The 19,416-nt window shown below is 47.5% G+C and overlaps 1 protein-coding gene across 2 annotated transcripts in view; it reads left to right on the top strand.

The window, feature by feature from the left end:
- Nucleotides 1-19,416, top strand: part of LOC138526301 (E3 SUMO-protein ligase RanBP2-like) — a 1,824,256-nt gene that overhangs the window by 688,010 nt on the left and 1,116,830 nt on the right. For both annotated transcript variants that reach the window (XM_069636876.1, XM_069636877.1), the window contains exon 13: nt 1,758-1,919. In XM_069636876.1, coding sequence (XP_069492977.1) covers nt 1,758-1,919 — 162 coding nt within the window. The remainder of the gene's footprint in view (nt 1-1,757; nt 1,920-19,416) is intronic.

Genomic DNA, 19,416 nt, shown 5'->3' with positions numbered 1-19,416 from the left:
TAACATTTAGCTATAACAAGAGTTTTCCTAGTTTGTCCTACAAAATGTGTTCCTAAACGTAATCTTTCAAAAGTCCACCCCTATTCTAGAAGCAAATATTCAACAAATGCTTTCCTGGGCAGTCTCCTCCTGGGGTTACTAATAGAGCTGTCGTCTGCAGAATGTCTGGTCAACACTCATTAGGCTTCACTGCAGCCTCGTATTCCTTTAATGCATTAACCCCCTTGGGTCTCTCCACAACCTCTGATTCTCTAAACTTTTCCTCCGTTCTCTCCACGACCTTGTATTCACTCTGGTTCCTCTTCTGTCTCAACAACCATGGCTCTCTTTAGTCTTTTCACAGCCTTGGTTTGCTCAGGTTTCTCCATGAACTTCGATTCTCCCAACGAACATTCTTACCAATAATTGGTATATCTACCCCCCCTCATTCAGGGTGGTTTTTGAACAGATTATATTCTCACCCTCCTACCAGGGGTGGGGCTTCTCGGGTTCCTCCAGGAGGTTCCTCGCTTTTAGGCCTTTCTGTTCCTGTCCACTTCTGTGGATAGGGCCTGCTACTAGTCCCTCTGATCAACACAGCACCAGGTATTCTAGTTGTACCGCTAGCATCCCCTCACAAGAGTAATTATTGCACAGCAGTTAGCAAGTGTATTACCTCTTCCTACGTAGTGTTCTCCCCATGTATCCAGGCAGTCATAGAAAGCTTCTCCTCTGACTTAATTTGTCTTCCTCCTGAGTCTGGGCTGGTCCAGTATTGGTTCTTCCTTTGTGTCTTGTGATGCTGCATTTGAAACTTGTGCATATTAGCTCCATTTGGGGTTTGGTCTGGGTTTAATTGATCCTTAAATTGCTTAACGGTGCCATTTTGGATCTGCAGACATACCACCAGCATGTTCTGCAGCACCTAGCAATACCCTAGTGAGAACAGTTTGTTGTGGGTACACACGAGCGCTCTGGATCAAGCTTGAAAGCTAAGGTATTTCAATGTATTTCTCAGTTTATTTTCCATCCCTGTTTGGCATTCTGTGAACTTCCGTGGTTCACCTCTCCTTCGAGTTGCAAGCCTGTTATAGCGGGGTTCAGTTTGGCAATAACTTGTCTAAATCATGGGCCTTTAATTTTAATATTACATTTGAAGCATTTACAAATCCCATGTACTCTCTCATTGCAGTTAGACTTTCCTAGGGCAGATTTTATCACATGCCACATCTCTAAGGAGTGGGAAAGGCAGTACTTCAGTTAGCGGCCGAAGCAACACAGCCTCCTGTGTCTTTACCCCATCAAAAAAAGATGGGTAGTTTCTTGAACTCAGCCTATATATACCAGTCCGTGATCTCGATTTGCACCCCATGGAGTGACAGGCCAACCCATAGTAGAAACCACAATCGCAACCTTTTTAGGCCCAGAGCATTTTATGAAAGTGAATCTATTCATCAGACTGACATTTCACGCAGAAACAGTTCACCTAGAGCTCCTGAAAAACCCAGTAGATTGCCTCTTATAGATGGAAATCAGTCACATAGCAATTGTTCAAAACCACTGTTAACGATGAGTACTGTTTTAATTAAAAAAAAAATGGCACAGAAATTCATCTTTGTAGCATTGGCAGGGTGTGGTATAATAGAAAACATGCTCTGATCGAGGAGCAGTTCTTTTTATGGTTTGAGAGAATCGAAATTTCTAAAGTGGAAAGTGAAGGCTTTATAAAAATGGCTCCACCATCTTCGCATTATCTGTAATCTTTTTACTTTTTTCAGGGCAGCTGCCTGAATTCCTTTTATGACCAAAGAGAATACATGGGGCGTTGTGTCTATTACTGGAAGAAAGTCTTACCGTTGCTAGAAATCATCAAGCGGAAAAGAAGTATTCCAGAACCCATCGACCCTCTGTTCAAGCACTTTCACAGTCAGGATATCCAGGTAATACTTCCATTAAGATTTTCAAACAAGCTCATGTGTGTTTTTCTGTTTATTTTTAGCACACAGTGATCGGTTACAACAGCCGATTCCTGTGTCATAGTTCAAAGATCTGGGGCACAGTAAGTGGGCTGTTAGAGCAGATTAGAAGGGGGATACAGGTAGTTCAAGAGACCTTTGATCTGTGGCCCGTCAATTACCTGAAGGGCAGTGAGAATGGTATTTTGTTTATCCTAGGCTTTTCTGGTATTATTCTTTGCAGTCTTCAGTCATGAGGGACTGTCTGAATTTTGCCTAAACCCTTATATGTTCTGAAGTCTTGTCTCAGCAAATTGCAACATGTATGGCAAGATCGTTTCAGGCGTTATTTGCATGAGCAACACACTTTTACTATATTGCAGCATTTCCTAGTTTACATTGACTTTCGACCCTGCTACAATAAAAAAACGTATTAAAACCAATGGAGGCATGGGACAGAAATGTACCAACCACCTTATCCTCCTTGAGGAGTTATGTCATGATATGATATGATATGATATGGAATTTATAACGTGCCTATACACAAGTGTTTCAAGGCGCGAGAGGCAAGGGAGGGGAACAGAGGGAAGACAGACAACGATCCTACTAGGCCAGGTGACATTGAGATTGCGCAAGTGCAGGGGGGTCGGGGAAGGGGAGAAGTGCAGGGGGGCGGGGAAGGGGAGAAGTGCAGGGGGGGCAGTGCCGTACATAAGAACAGTAAAATAATAAGACAATAAATAAGGGTGCGGCCAGCTGTGGGGGTAAGTTCAGACATCCGGTGTTAAGTGCTGGTAGGGAGCTCTAGGGATACAGAAACATTCCCCAACTGCAAGGGTTACTAGGGGGGCAGTGGAGGTGTGCAGCTGGTGGGGAGGGGACCTGGGCCCGAGATCAGAGGGTAACCAGGTAACCAGTGCAGTTTCAGGTTTTCAGCAGGGGAGAGGAGGAGAGAAAGCAGATGCAAAGAGGAAGGTCTTGAGGTGCTTCAGGAACTGGAGATGGTTCTCTTCAAGTTTCAGAGAGGCAGGGAGGCTGTTCCAGAGGGAGGCCCCAGCCGAAGATAGAGATCTACCACCATCTCATTGCTTGGAGAAGCGACTGACCATGAGGGAGTTGGAGATGCATGGGCTCTGTGCTTAACCTGACTGGGATAAAATTGGACCTCCTGTGTCTTGGATCCAGGCATTCTGATGACTCCTTGTGTAATTTCTGAAAAACGACTCTTTGGTTGGCTGCAAACACAAACCACAATAGTCACTGATCAACGTTCAAAACACATGGGACACCAATCGCAGGCCTGTAGTGCACCATGTCAGCGAGAAAGTCTGCTCCTGAAGTATGCATTGCATACTGCACAATTTTCCAAAAGACTCCACTAAAAAGCCATAGGTTTAACTTTCAGATGGGTCTTCAATGTTGCAATACTTCAGGGTCAGTCATATGATCCTGGAGCATCGTATCTCAAGAGCATCAAATAATGTCCTTGGCACCAAATAGATATGGAACAGTGTTCACGATGTCCCAAGTCACACACTCAAATCCGTTCTCATACCTCTACCACCATTATCACTTCTCTGTTGGATTTATGCTATGCTAAGACTCATGTGTTCATGCCGTCTCTGTGCTTTTAGAGAAGAAAGCGGTTTCATTAGTACAGAGGAAATCCTTTTTTGCACCCATTTACACATGGGGTGCTTTGTTTTATTGAGTGCATTTAGTTTGCTTGTGGATTTGAGCCTCTTCCAACCTCTCTAGCCTTGATCAATTAATAAACTGCCAAGAAGTATAATTACTGACCAGTGCTTACAATGTTCTGTTACAGCTCAACTAACCTTCACGCTCACCCTCGCGGCATGCAATGGTAGTTTATTTGTGGAAGAAATATGATATCGTATGACTGTAATGTGAGGAAAGGATGACCAGCAACTGCGCCCTTCTCACCCGCAGCTTTTACAAAATGTTTCTCAATGACCTGGGAGAGAACCCCAGAGTAATGAAGGAGCCTTTCTGCCTATTTAAAAATCATGCTTAAATACCAGTGACAACGAGAAAAGGCCATGTTCAACATTTTTATACGTTTATTGAAGGGTTAATTTGTCCATAAGTTCAATCAACACTGTGTGTAAATATTTCACTATGTTCTTTATTTTTCACAGACCATTGACCTACCCCTTTTCTGGAAACAATTAATTGAACATACGCCATTGATATTCTTCAATGGTGCCATTTTAACCCTGGCTAAAAATAAAAAGGAACAGTATTAAAGCATGTAAAGTGCAACTAAGGCCTATCATTTTAGATAAATACTTTGTTTTATTTTTATTCGCTCTACACATTGGATCCAAAAGATTTCAGTATACTCTTTGAACTGAATGTTTAAACAAAATGTCACATACATCACTATGCATTTTGTTTTTCTGAATAGATGACGGTGGCCAAGCCAGCATTTTAGTCTTCTGATCAACAGGAAAGCTCATACTTTCCAACTTAATTGTGTTTTTTCACAAAGAGAGTTTTATTGTATTGCATCTCATTTTGGCACACAGTACTTTAGGGGTGTCTTCTTCATAACCAATCTGATAAATCCAATACTTAATTTATAATCACCTTCTTTCTAATTACTTAATAATCCATCTCATATTTTCCTTTAAAGAACACATTAATTTTAAGGTTATTTATCTGTTCTTGCCACTACATAGTTTCTATGCAATAAGCTGGCCCCGAGCATTCTGGCCTCCCATCGCAGGGAAAATATATGGATTGGTTTTGGAACTCGTCTTACCTTCTCTTGGAAAAGGTCTTTTAATCATAATGTAATCCAAGTGCTTTGATTGATTACATGTGTTTTAGAGATTCGGCATGTCGTCTTGGAGAGGTTTTAGAAAGTCGGCCTGCCTGCCTTTAAGTGCAATTTCCCAGTCTGCCCCCGTGGGTGAGTGAGCAGTGAAGGCCTGAATGAGAGAGACACAGGAGTGAACATTAACACACAATGCAGGGAGGAGGACCCCAGTGACTAAATAAGTGGCCCACATAGTAGGATTCCACTTAAATTTCAGTGACACAACGGCAGCCAGGAACAAAACGAACCAGCGTGTATGTGATGAGTAGAATAGCATAGTCCATGATCTCCTTGACGAGCCTGTTATATACACCCTTCTATCAATGGGTTTCTATGGACCCTGCAACTCTTCAAAATAAGCAGTGAAGGCGCGCATGTCCATGAAAAGCTCAAAACCTAAATGATGGTTCACACATCTGGTTCGCATGACATGAACATATTTTTGCTTTTTTTCTCATTTGATAATGTCCTTCTGTAACATGTTTCCTCTGGGTTTCATGCAACACTGCACTTTCCAACTATTTCCATGTGGATTCCAGCTCCATGAGAACTCCATTGTATTTTGCATATTTTTCTATCACATACATTTGCTTCTATTAATTCCTCAATGCGGATTATCATTTTCAGTTCTAATCCGTATCCTTGTTTAGTTAAATGGCGTCTGCAAGTGATGTACGTCAGTAGGCCTCTGTTTCCAATTCTGTATTTTAAATGCATAAAGATGTGGAATAACAATATATTCGTTTATCCTGTGTTCTGCCTCTGAACGTATTGCTTCTTGAATGCAATAGCAGTTCAGATTGCCGTTCAACTCCTTTTTAAAACCTCTAAGCCCTGGCCATCTGAAACGCATTGCTCCAGCTCTCTGGTGGAAACGTAAAGTTTGTGACACTTTACAGTGTCTCCACTTCCACTTCAATGCTGGCAATTGCAGCTATATTGTGAACATTTAGGAAAATAATTAAATGACTTTTCAAGCCAAAACCCTGCGTATTTTTATATAAATATGCAAGTTCCTGAATGTAGCAGCTCACTTAAACGTTTTAAGGGGATTGGGTCCTCCGACGTATTCCATATCTATGACATGTAATCACCACAGCTGTGCTGCTTTGGAAAATCTTCTGCGTCCTGCATCGATGACGTTGATACGCCGCCCTCGAGGACCTCCTCTGACGGCCAACGTCACTGGATGTTATAAGTAGGACGCACAACGCCCGTAGCCTCAGTTCCATTTTTTCCGCGAACGTGTTCGCTTCGGAGACCTCGGCGCGCCTCGACTCTTTTTTATAGTTTCTGTTCTTTCTCGGTTCTTTAAACCTGTTAGTTTTGTGAAAGTATATTCTTCGTGAAGATGTCTACCTCATCTTCCACCCCGCGTCTGGGTTTTAAGAAGTGCGGGGACTGTGGGTCCAAGATGTCGGTGACAGACTCGCACGACGCCTGCCTCTGGTGCCTCGGGGAGGCCCATGACACGGATGACTGTGTCGACTGCCAGTCGCTCACGTCCAAAGCCTTGTGGGAGCGCAAGAAGTTGTTGTCAGTAAGGTGTCCAAGCCACGGAAGTCTAGGTCTGCGGGGCTTTCGACAGACGATTCGAGGGGCGACTCTCCGTATCATCATCATCGGAAGTCCAGTGGGTCTCGGTCCCGGAGTCGGTCCCGCCACTCCTCTGCCTCTTCGAGGTACTCCCAGAAGTGCCGTCATCGGTCACCTTCCCCGTCCTCATCCGAGGACTCCGCCCGTCGGCGGGTCGCTTATCCCGCCAAGCATGCAACGCCGGAGGAATGGGCTTCCTTCGGGTAGAAAATGTTAGCGATTCTCGAATCGCAGGGCACTGGTCCGTCCGTGATCCGGTCCAGGGCCGGTCGTGATCGGTTGAGAGAGACTGCTTGCAAGCCTTTGGGCTCGGGTGGTCGGCACAATTCGCGGGAGAGGTACCGCTCGGACAAGGGGAATCGTTCTCTGCATGCCCGGTCCAGGTCCCGGTCCTCGACGCGCTCGAGACCGTGTGCACCTGTGGTGTCTTCGAGGAAGACGTCGGTGGCGCTGAGGTCGTCGACGGACTCTTTCAAGGCCCCACCTCCGAAGAAGTCATCGACGCCATCGGCGCCCAGGCTGTCGAGGGACGCGCTCGGGGCTCTGGCCTCGAGGCCTGTGTCAACGCCATCGATGCTGTCAGCGCCGCGTTCGACGCCGATTCACTCGACGCCCTGGATGCCTTTCGAGGCTGTTTCGACGGGGGTACCCCGGGGCTCGGTGGAGCCCCCTAGAAAGGCTCTGGCCAAGGTCAAGCATGGCTTTGTTCCACATTCTGTGCCTTCTTACCTCCATCTTGAGTTTATGTCAGAGGTGGATGAGGGCTCTGATGATGGCATGGTTCCTGATACAGTGCCAGATGAGATTCTCTCGGGCCATAGCCAAATTGAGGACTTGCGGCAGTCCCTGCACGATGCCAGTTGGCGGGATACCTCTCCGGAGGTGGAGTTTTGTAGGCCTGAGCCTGGCAATCATGCCGACTCCTCGTACCGGCGCTTTATGTCCAGGGTCACCGAGTACTTGGGGTGGTCTGCTCCCCCAGGGGATTTTCTTCAGGATGACCTTACGGATATCCTCGACCAAGGTCCACCAACTGACCCGGTACTGCCGTTCCATATGGCTCTTCAGAGAAGGGTGGCGGCGGGTTGGACTGCTCCGGAGAGTCTCCCGGCAGTGGGCAAGTCTTTGCCGCGAAAATACCGCCCAGCCAGTAGCGACCCCTGCTACTTGACCAGGCACCCCACTCCGGAGAGTTTGGTGGTGCAGGCGGCTACGGCCCTGGCAAAGCAGGCATCGTATCCTACCATCCCTCCTGATGGGGATGACCAGCGTTTTGACGGCTGGGCAAAGAAAGTGTTTTTTTCAGGGGTATGGCGCTTCAGGCGGCCAACTCCGTATGTGCCTTGTCACGTTTCAGGCACACTCTGTGGAACTGTGTTTCCTTAGCGGCTGAACATGTTCCAGAAGGGGACGAACAGGATGGTTTCCTTGCCATGGTTCAGGATGGCAAGGATGCCATGTGTGAGGCCGTTCAGTCGGGTTTGGACATGGCAGATTGCGTCAGCCGGTCCATGGCGGCGAGCACCGCGATACGCAGGTTTGCGTGGTTGCGGAAGTCTGGGTTTGCGCCTGAGGTGCAGGCCCGGCTCCTCAACATGCCCTTTGACGGGAACATCTTTTTGGCAGCAAGGCTGACGAGAGCCTTGAGAGGTTGCAGATCTCCAAAGCTGCAGTGAAGTCGTTGGGTGCTGCAGTTCGCCAACCTCTGCCTTTTCGTCCTTGGGGACAGCAATGGAGGGGGGAGGTTCCAGTCAAAGGGGCCACCGTAGGAGTGCCAGAGGTGGAAAACAAGGTGCTCGAGGTGCCAAGGCCGCTCAAGCTGTTTCCTCTTTGCCCTCAGGCAACGCCGCAGCTGCTTCAGCTCAGTCATGAGGCCTTGTCCTATGGTTCGCCGGTTGGGGGAAGGCTGGCGCAGCATCTTGCAGAGTGGCGCGCCATTACTTCAGATTTGTGGGTTCTGGAGATCATAACCCACGGCTACGGTCTTCCTTTCCGGCAGAGGCCTCAAGACAATCCACCGGGGAATCTCTCTTTGAAGAGTCCGGATCTGCTCCTTGCGCAGGAAATTCAATCCCTGCTGGAGAAAGGCGCCATAGAACTGGTGCCTGTAGCGGAGAGGAACAAGGGATGGTATTCCCCTTATTTTTTGATTTCCAAGAAAGACGGGGGATTGAGACCCATCATGGACTTGCGCGGTTTGAACAAACTCCTCAGGAAGGACAAGTTGAAGATGATTGCTCTTTCTCAAGTCCTCCAGGCCCTTCAACTTCAGGACTGGTCGGTGTCTCTCGACCTCAAAGACGCTTATTTTCATGTGCCGATACATCCAAAGCACAAGAAGTGCATGAGGTTCGCGCTTTGCGACTCGCACTTTCAGTTTCGGGTCCTGCCGTTCGGATTGACCTCTGCCCCGAGGGTCTTCACCAAGCTCATGGTAGTGGTGGCAGCGCACCTCAGGAAAGGGGGGATTCACGTCTACCCCTACCTGGACGATTGGTTGATAAGGGCGCGCTCTCCCGAGCAAGTCCTGGATCATCTGTCAGTCACCTGCCACTCCCTCCACAAGCTGGGCTTCTCCCTCAACTTGAAGTCCCATTTGACACCAACTCAGAGGCTCCAGTACATCGGAGCTGTGCTCGACACATCCCTGGGGCAGTGTTTTCCTCCCCGGGTGAGGGCTCATTACATTCAGCAGATGGTGCAAAAGTTTTAGCTTGCCCAGAGTCTCCCAGCGTTCAAGTCCTTGAGATAGATCGGCCTCATGGCATCCTGCATTCTTCTGATGCCAGAGGCCAGGTTGCGGATGAGATCTTTGCAATAGGCACTCAAGCTCCAGTGGTCTCAGTCATCTGGCAGGTTGTCGGGCCCTGTTCAGGTGCCGTCCTTGGTTGCCCAGGACCTTCTGTGGTGGGCCGTCAGAGACAATCTGATGAAGGGGGCTCCATTTTGGCTACCCTGGCCGAAGGTGACAATTGTGACGGACGCATCCCTCACGGGATGGGGAGCTCATGCCAACGAGTTGACAGTTAGCGGTCGTTGGTCTCTGTCGGAGTCCGACTCCATACCAATCTGTTGGAGCTGAGGGCCGTCAGGCTAGCCCTGAAGGCTTTTCTGCCGACTGTGCGAGGGAAGAATGTCCTGATCCTGATGGACAACACGGTGGCCATGAACTACCTCAACAAAAAGGGGGGGGGCAGGGTCACTTCCTCTGTGCAGGGAGGCGTTGCAGCTCTGGTTCTGGGCAATCCAGCCGGAAGTTTCGATCTCGGCAGTTCATCTGGCCGGAGAGAAAACGAGACGGCGGACGCTCTGAGCAGGCAGAGTGCGATCTCTCACGAGTGGGAGTTGGCTCAGGAGATTCTCCTGGAGATCTTCACCCTTTGGGGGATCCTTCAAGTGGATCTCTTTGCCTCCAGTGTCAACCGGAAGTGCGAGAGGTTCTGCTCGTGGGAATTTCCTCCAAAAGGAGCCTTAGGAGACGCGTTTGTGGTGGAGTGGTCCTTCCCCCTGCTGTACGCGTTTCCTCCAGTCCCTGTCATCCCGCAAGTGCTGCAGAGGTTACGGAGGTTCGGTTCCCGAATGATCCTCATTGCTCCGGCATGGGCCCGGAGGACGTGGTACCCGGACCTTCTCGACTTGTCCATCTGCCCGCCATGTCGTCTTCCCTACTAAGACAATCTGCTCTCACGGGAGGGGGGGGGGTCCAGGTTCTCCATCCAGAGGTCAGATCCCTCAACCGTCACGCTTGGTTTCTGAAAGGTTGAGGTATAAGGATTGGGACCTCTGTGAAGACGTGATGGAGGTGTTGCTCTCGGCCAGACGGCCCGCAACAAAGTCCCTGTACCGTTGCCGTTGGCATAAGTTCTGCGACTGGTGCAGGGTTAAGAATGTGGATCCTTTTGCATGTGACATTCCCATGGTTCTGTCTTTTTTTCTTTCTTTGGCCCACAGGAGCTTGCAAGTCGGTACCGTTAAGGGTTACCTAGCGGCGCTGTCCATATTTAAGCGCTCGTCTGAAGAGTGTTCCTATTTTAAAATTCCTTTAATTTCTCAGTTTCTGAAAGGGCTCACTAATGTGTTCCCTCCGTCACCTTTCCAGGTGCCCGGTTGGGATTTGAACCTTGTTCTCAAGTTTCTGATGGGTGCTCCGTTTGTGCCTTTGCATTCATGCCCTTTGAGACTGTTAACTCTTAAAACTGTATTTTTGGTTGCGGTCACTTCCGCTCGCAGAGTGAGTGAGTTACAGGCACTTTAAGTTAAGCCACCCTTCACTGTGTTTCATAAGGACAGGGTTGTCCTTAGAGTTCGTCCTTCCTTTCTTCCGAAGGTGGTGTCGGAATTTCATTTAGGCCAGAAGGTTGTTCTTCCAGCGTTTTATCCTCCTCCACATCCTGGTAAGGAAGAGGAGAGGCTCCATAGGCTTGATCCTAGGAGAGTGTTAAGCTTTTATATTTCACGCATGTCCCGGGTCAGAGTGGACAATCAACTCTTCATTGGTTACGCTGGAAAGCATTTGGGCCAAGCTGTGACGAAGCAGACTTTGTCTCGCTGGATTATTCTGGCTACCTCCGAGTGTTACTGCTTGGCGTGTAAGGAACCACCGGTCGTCTTGCGGGCCCATTCTACCAGGGGTATGGCTGCCTCTACTGCCCTACAGAGGGTTGTTCCCATTCGTAAAACATCTGTGATGCAGCCACCTGGGCTTCGGTACATACTTTTGTACGTCACTACTCCCTCGATTCCATCCATGGGGAGGATCTGGCCTTTGGCAAGGCGGTGCTTTACTCCGCAGTTTGATTGGGCATTCTAAATTTCTGTTTTCTAAATTATTTTCCCGTCTCCTTGCATTGGTACTGCTTTGGGAGTCTGTCATAGATATGGAATACGTCGGAGGACCCAATCCCCTCAAAGAACAAGTTACTCTCTTACCTGGTAACGTTCTTTCGATGGGATGGTCCGGCGACGTATTCCATATCGCTCCCTCCCTGCCTTCCCCGCCTCAGAATTTCTTATACGATTGCAGCTTACGTTTCCGCAAGGCTTTGTGTGTCAGACTGGCAGAAGACTGGTGCCACACGTTCTGGGAAAAAAACTACAACTGAGGCTACGGGCGTCGTATGTGCTACTTATAACATCCAGCGACGTCGGCCGTCGGAGGAGCTCCTCGAGGGTGTCGTATCGACGTCATCGACGCAGACGCCGAAGATTTTCCGAAGCAGCAAAGCTGTGGTGAATACATGTCATAGATATGGAATACGTCGTCGGACCATCCCATCGAAAGAACGTTACCAGGTAAGAGAGTAACTAGTTCTTTGCCTGGAGAATAAAGATTTTCCAGAATAATTTTTTCGAAAGTCTTAATTCTTTTGACACTGTGGCTCACATAATGCTTCTTTTTCTTTATTAACTTCAAAGAGAAAGAGCTTAGCAGCACGTTTTGATGCACCCAAACTGATGGTATTTCCTATACATAACAAAGGTGCAGAAAAAACATTCATAAAATAGCATTAAATCTGAAGAAAGATAACTTCGAGTCCATAACCGTCACTGAAGATGAGAAAATCTGTTTCCCAGAATGCTTAGTCCAAGTTCATGAAAGGTCACGGAACATGTGACAGTAATCCTCCAATAACAGTAGACAAAACCCCTCCAAATAGGGACCAATACAGCATCACTCCCTCTTTCGAGGCTCGAGACTGCAAACCATGGAACAATCCTAGAAGAAGAAAAGATGTAGCTGGGTTTGTAAGGCTGTGGACGTCCATTGGAAATCCAGCACAGGTCAGGATTGCTTGTCCAAAGTCCCTATGAGAAGAAGAAAAAGATCAAGGGTTACCTGATGTATATATTAACCTTATTCAGTGTGCAAGGGTGCGAGAGAAATTAGCACTTTATTATGCAAGCTTACATGGCATGCAGTACAATAAATCCATAGCTGAACAGGACATTGAACAACTGTACGCAAGCGTGATATGCACCCCTTTATTTCTCTAGCCGGGCGGGATAATGCATGCCTCTGTGTCTTTAATAGAATTAAGACTTTCTAAAAAGTTATTTTGGAAAATCTTTATTCTATGTCAAGACCGGAGGCTCACATTGTGCTGGTTTAAAGCTTACTTACCAGTACGGATGCAAGTTGTTCTACCGGCTTCAGGTAGAATTGTTTAAAAATGGACTCACCTGCCCAGTCGGCCATCCTCATGATGTCCTCTAAATGGACTCCAACCTGAAAGGCTTTGGAAGCCATGGCGCCTCTCACTGAGTGAGCGCCAAATAGATTAGTATTGATTTCTGCTTGGGAGAGAGTCCAGCGTGCCAATGTTGGTGCGGAGACCGCCCTATGTGGCTTGCAACGTGCTATCAACAGTTGCCCATTAGGAGTGGTCCTAAGTGGTGCCGTCACCTCTTCGTAGACCTTCAAGCACTTGACTAGACAGGATATGATATAACTCTCTAGTTGCATTTAGTTCTCCTGGATATATGGAATACTATGCCATCTGGAGAGAAAGACCTGCCTGCTAAGTCGAGCGCTCTGACATCTGAGACTCTTCTGCAGGAGACCAAGCATAACAGCGTAGTGAGTTTACTGGAGAGGGCTGTGCGAGATAACTCTTCGTTATGAGGCCAGGAGCGGAAGAGATTAAGCACCCTGTTAACAACCCACAGTTTGTTGTATCGGGACAGGGGCAGTACTGTTAAACTAATGCCCTTAAGTAGTCTGCATACCAGGTGATGCTCACCTACTGGAAGGCCCTCCACGCGATCGTGCCCGGCCGATATTGCAGAGCGGTAGGCATTAACTGTCCTGTAAGCAAGACCTCGCTCTACTAATGAGGCTAGAAAGTTCAATATTTCCTCTATAGGTGCTGAAACTGGATGGAGCCACCGGTCCAAACACGAGCGTGTCCAGGCGCTCCAAGAGTTAGAGTACCTCTTGTAGGTAGCGGGGGCCCAGCTCTCCTTGTAAAGACGGACCGCTTTGAGTGAGACGCCTGGGACCCTCCATCTTGACCTGAAATCCTCCATGCCACCAAAGTCAACGACTCACTGAGGAGAAGGGGGTGGCGTTGACCTGACAGACCCGTTAGCAGATCTGGAGATTGGGGTAGAAGGATCGGAAAATCCGGAGAACCGGATACCAGGTCTGAGATGTCCAGACCGAAGCTATGAGGACAAGCTCTGTTCGTTCCTGATGGACCTTCGCCAGGGTCCTCGCTATCAAAGTGAAGGGAGCCAAGGCATATAGAATTCCCCCGGTCCACTGCTGCAGAAATGCATCTGTCGCTGCAGCTGCTGGATCCGGTCTCCAGCTGTAAAACTCCAGGACCTGAGTGTTGAGGCGGGCGACGAACAGATCCCTGGTCATGGGGCCCCCATACCCGTTGGAGGCGACAGAAAATATCTCTGTTGGGCATCCAATCTCTGTAGTCGGTGGAGTGCCGGAGTGCCAGTCCGCGACTACGTTTCTGAGCCCTTGAAGATATTCCGCTGTGACAGAGATGTGGTGTTCTAGGCAGAAATGCCAAAAGTCCTTGGCTAGTTCCCCTAGAGGCCTTGATCTGGTGCCACCCAGATGATTGATGTATCGGACTGCTGAAATGTTGTCCATTTTCAGTAAAATACAGCTGACTCTGCCTCTGGCAAATGATCGCTTAGCGAAAGAGCCCGCTAGGAGCTCCAGGCAATTTATGTGCATTTCCAGTTCCTGAGCAGACCCAAGTTCCCCCGTGGCGATTGTGCTGCATCTTTCTCCCCAACCTGAGCAGCTGGCGTCCAACTCTATCACTATGTCGGGGGTGGACCCGAAGAGCGCCCTACCATTCCAGGCTTCCATATGCGTGAGCCACCAGACGAGCTCCGTCCTTGTCTGAGGCGAGAGTTAGGCGTTGAGAGTAGGAAAGGCTGTATCTCAGATGTTGACCTTTCAGTCTCTGCATTTCCCGGTAGCGAAGGGGGTGGGAAATATTGCTTGTATGGAGGAGGACAGTAGACCTATTACTCTCGCTAACTCCTGGAGGGAGATGACATTCCTGAGCAGGAGCCTGAGAATCTCCCGACGTGTGGCATGTATCTTGGGAGTAGGCAGGCGGAGCTGCGAGCTTTGCGTGTCCACGATGAATCCCGGGAATTCTAGGTTCCTGGGGGGACAAAGAACTGATTTATCCCAATTGACGTGAAAGCTGAGGCTGTGTAACAGATCTATGGCGAGTCGGCTTGTTCTAACTACTAACTATGAGAGACCAACTGAGTAGTTTAACGACGCCTGGCCCAAACTCCTATTAAAGCCTTCTGGACAATACAAGACAAAAAAGGAACCAACCGTCTATCTCCTATTCAAGCTCAACCTTCCCTCCCACTCCCGGCCCATGGACCAAATAGGGACCAAGTCGAAGGTTTGTGAAAAAAGTATAACAAAGTACAATTTTATTTAAGAAAAAACACAATGTAAATGTTTAAAATAAAACCATACATCATAAAAAAGTGTAAAACCTAGCGCACTTCTTCTAAAACATCAAATCAGAACCATATTACATATTTCAAATCAGTCTTAAATGAAATATATAAATGAAATGAAAAACTGATGAAAAAACAACAACCACCTGCCTAGGTGTCGCCTTATACACCTATGAAAACTCCTGCCTATACAAATCTATGCAATATAACACAAACATCCCTGGTGTATAGTTACGCTTCGATAGGTAGCACCTCCAAACAACAACAATTATTTGTTTGTTAGAGGTATGCTGTAAATAACCTGTCAGTTAATCGTCTACCCTTCTAAACTGCTACTAGGGTGACTGTAACCACTGAATTGGTTAATGACTCTCACCTTTCAACTTAAGGTACTATTATGCCCAACATGTTTCATTCATATACATTGATGATGAAAATTGTATGAAATTCTTCAGTGAATCCAAAACAATATCCACTATACAGAATGAACAAACGCTGCACAGGACGCGCAGAAATGCTGACAAAAAGATTAGGTCAATCCAAACGTGGAAGCTACTTTCAAGTGATGAAAACCTTTTGTAAATACAACCCGTGACTTCAGTTTTGCCAACATATGGTCAATACTGCTAAGGTCCGGTAATCGGGGGAGCGTCTCATTTGTAGATGTTTAAACACATTCCTCAAGGGAGGTAAGAGTGAGGACTCGCTCAACTGTTCTGCCTCACACGCGTTATTGCCACGCCCCGTGCTGGAATCACACCAAACGTTTCGGTGCCGCGGTCATGTGTTACGGCTCTGCAACCGATCTCTGTTGTCACGGGAGGTGAGAACTGGAACCCGCTGCATCGGCGTGGATAGGACCGCTCCTCCGCATTACTCCCACTGCCAGTGGGAGTCAGCTTGTTCTACCAGAGTTTAGGATTGAGCCATGAAAATGATGTTGTCCAACTATGAGTCGGACACCTTTTTCTCTGAGATGAGCCACGACTGGCCTTAGGAGCTTGGTAAATGCCCAAGGGGCTGAAGAGAGCCCGAAGGGCAAGCTCGTACACACCCAATCCTGATCCTTCCAAGAGAACCTGAGGTAGCTTACATGTGCCTGATGACTGGGCACTGCCAGATAGGCGCCCTTGAGGTCCAGGCGAATGAGCCAGTCGCCTGGTCTTAGAATGTCTCTGAGCATGTGTATCCCCTCATCTTGAAATGGCGGCAGATTATTTAAATTGTTCAAAGCTCTGAGATTTATTACTGGACGTGCCTTCAGTTTCCTGCGGACCAAAAATATAGGGCCGAAAATGCCGCCCTGACTCGAGCACAGGCATATGGCCTGCTTTTGATGAAGATAGTGTATCTCGCTGTCTAGCGCTGCTGCGTCCGCCTGTGACCTAACTATCTGTGCAGGGCGATTCATTTGGAAAGGCTGAGCAAAGAACTCTAGATGCAAGCCTCGAGCTGTGTCCCGAATCCAGGCATCCCCAGATAAGGTGTCCCAGGCTTGCGCAAAGAGAGCCATCCTCCCTCCTATGGGTGTCTGCGGCGCAGGCGCTGCTATGGTTACACTCAACTGTTGGCTCTTGGGCTGGATATCTTGCCTCTCTTCTCCAGCCGCGACCTCTTCTTCGCCCTCTAGATGGGAAGGAAGGTGTCTGAACTGTCTTGCCAGGAATTGTGCTGGTCCCTTGAATGTTGAGGTCTTCTGTCAAAAGGGTATCGGCCGGAGGAGCGACCCTTGCCTCGTCGGGCCTGGTAAAAAATCTTGGAGGAAAATACTCTTTTAATAGAAGCTTGAGCCTCGTCTAAGGCAGTGAAAGTGCCCACGAACATAGATATTTCTTTCACAAAGAGGTCTCTGAATATAAGACCTTGAGCTGCAGTTCCAGACTCAGTGTCTGCCAGTTCTCCCAATTTGGGGTAGATTTTTAAAAGAATACCTTTCCTGCATTCTTTAGAGATGGCACAGTTGGTGTTCCCTAGCATGCAGAGTGCTCTTTGGGACCAACCCGATAGTATAGCGGGGTCAATTGGTTTGCCCTTGTCAATGGTCTCTTCGGCCAGGTCCATTATCTTTGCCAAGGGCCCTGTGATATCAAGGACCTTGTCTTGACAGGATCTCCATGCACGATCAATGCCTTTCTTGGGATACTTAATGTTTTTCACCAGGAAGGTGATCATCTTCGTTTCGATTTCAGGGGTCAGAGCTACCTTACCCAGAATCTCTGGGCAAGGACATTCCGATCTGAGCGTGGCCCTGACTTCTTTTTCCAGGGGCCGACGCAGTCTGGCTTTAATATATTCTGTTGCTCTTAGTGACGGTTCCTAGTCAGTTGACCTGGAATGGATCAGATTTTCCGGTGTAAGCAGTCCCTCTAGGTTTGTATGTTAAACCGGATGTTTGCCTGGGAATGGGAGCTGCCACATTTCCCGAGCTAGAGGGTCTCGACCCTCCAGTTTGCTCATCCTCCTCTGAGGATAGGTGGGTCTGGTCATCATTCTGGCACTCCCCCTTATCATAGTCATCTGTGCCCTGTTGGTATTCCTCCGGGCTTGAGGGGTCTGCCACCCACATTGTCTTCCTCGGGGTGAAGAGGGTCTGTTGTCGGAAGGGGTCTCCTTCCTGGTCGGAAAGGCTTTCTTAAGCCTGGAGAAGGCGTCTTAAATGGCAGTTGTGGCTTGTTCTGGCTGGCTCGGGGGGGGGGGGGGGTCAAAGAGTCTTTACTCTTGCGAGCTGGTGTACTTCCCCCATCAGAAAGGTGTTTTCTTTTCTGTGTTCTCTTTCTACCCAGTGGAGGCGCTGTATGTAAGTGTTCCTCCATGCTGTCCAAACGCTGTTGGAATGGACAAAAGCATTTCAGTGACAGCCTTTTTGATGGTGGTTTCCACTGAGGATTCCAACACCCTTTTAAAGCTGTCCTTCATAGCCACCTCATCAATCTCATATGCTCCCTCCTCATCTTCTGACCATTCTTTATCAGCCTGAGGGGAGTATTGAGCTGCCATAGTAGTGAATGAAAATTATTGCACACACACTTTTTTTTTGTACAGCGGGTAATCAGACTGCCCCTTCTCTCCAACCCACTGATGGTTGATAGAAAAATAATCCTTTTTTTTATTTAAGGAAATGCATCCAAATATGCACTTAATTATCTGTAGAATCTTGACTCCAATGCTCCCGCACATAGAATTGGTTGAAAAAACAACGGAAATACATAGGGCAAGCGTCTGAGTAGAAAAAGGCACCAAAGGAAGACAAGGGCTCCCTCTACTGGTTTCAAGCATCACTGCGCCTGAATAAATATGGCCCGTGCAGCCTCCTTTTCTCACGGAACGTTGAGATGAGATGGGGAGGTGCGCGCGAGCGTTTGAAGTGAAACAAAAAAGAAAAAACAGGTAACGGAGGTGATCGCAGAAATGATGCTTAGATGCAGGCAACCTACTCCTATGCCAGTGAGGAACAACTGGCGTTGGAGATAAGCAATTATATCAAAGTCAACAGACGCGGGTTATGTGGCCGTCGCTGCACTAATATAAACAATTAAGAAACAATAATGCAAACGTGACACCACATTGCGGACGAGTGCGCGGCAGCACTGATATTATAGGAACAGTCGAATTAAATGTTAAGTATGCTGATTGTTTTGTCAAAATTGAAACAGGACTGAATATAATGAAATGTACTTCTCTTGCTGTGACCAGAAAACAAAGAGGGAGTGATGCTATATTGGTCCCTATTTGGAGGGGTTTTGTCTACTGTTATTGGAGGATTACTGTCACATGTTCCGTGACCTTTCATGAACTTGGACTAAGCAATCTGGGAAACAGTTTCCCATCTTCAGTTACTGTTTGTTATTGACTGGAAGTTATCTGTCTTCAGATTTAATACTATTTTATTAATGTTTTTTCTGCACCCTTGTTATGTATAGGAAATAACATCAGTTTGGGTGCATCAATACTTGCAGCTGAGCTCTTTCTCTTTGAAGTTAATAAAGAAAGAGAAGCACAATGTGAGCCTCTTGTCTTGACATAGAATACTAGTTTAGTAGTATATATTTTATGCTAAATGATTTCTATTTCGTCAGATTGCATTACTTTTCCAGCATTGCATCTTTTAAAGAGTTGCATGCTTTGAATGTTTCACATAGTCATGCTGGGACTTCGGTCCATTAACAAAGCAGTTTCAATTGTAAAAACAAAACTGCACTCACTTTGGTGCTCTTGGAATCATTTTGGGCCATTTATCCCTTAACCAATAGGCACTTTCCCCCTTCGCTCCACCTCTGGATGCCAACTTTAGATTCTTTACTGAGCGTCGTATGTATTGAAGTCTTCTTCATTGGAACATTTAAGAGTAAACATGGAATCAAGATAGTCTGCACACTGGAAACCTGCAAGACACCGATAAGATCTATCCTATTGAGAAGTTGCTTTGTGATTGTAGCTCCCTGTGGTTGTTTACCGGGGAAGGAGAAACCCTTCCGGGTTAATTCTCCGTGATTTTCTTCTGTGGGAGTCACATTGCTAATTTCGCAAAGGATTGTTGGAAAAACAGATGTTTTATCTTCATTCTCATATTAAGTTTCCTTATTTAATTGT

The sequence above is a fragment of the Ambystoma mexicanum genome, chromosome 7p, assembly GCF_040938575.1.
Source record: "Ambystoma mexicanum isolate Mex_15411 chromosome 7p, UKY_AmexF1_1, whole genome shotgun sequence".
NCBI lineage: Eukaryota > Metazoa > Chordata > Amphibia > Caudata > Ambystomatidae > Ambystoma > Ambystoma mexicanum.
Note: the sequence above shows the minus strand (reverse complement) of the source record. Positions and strands in the feature narration are given on the sequence as shown.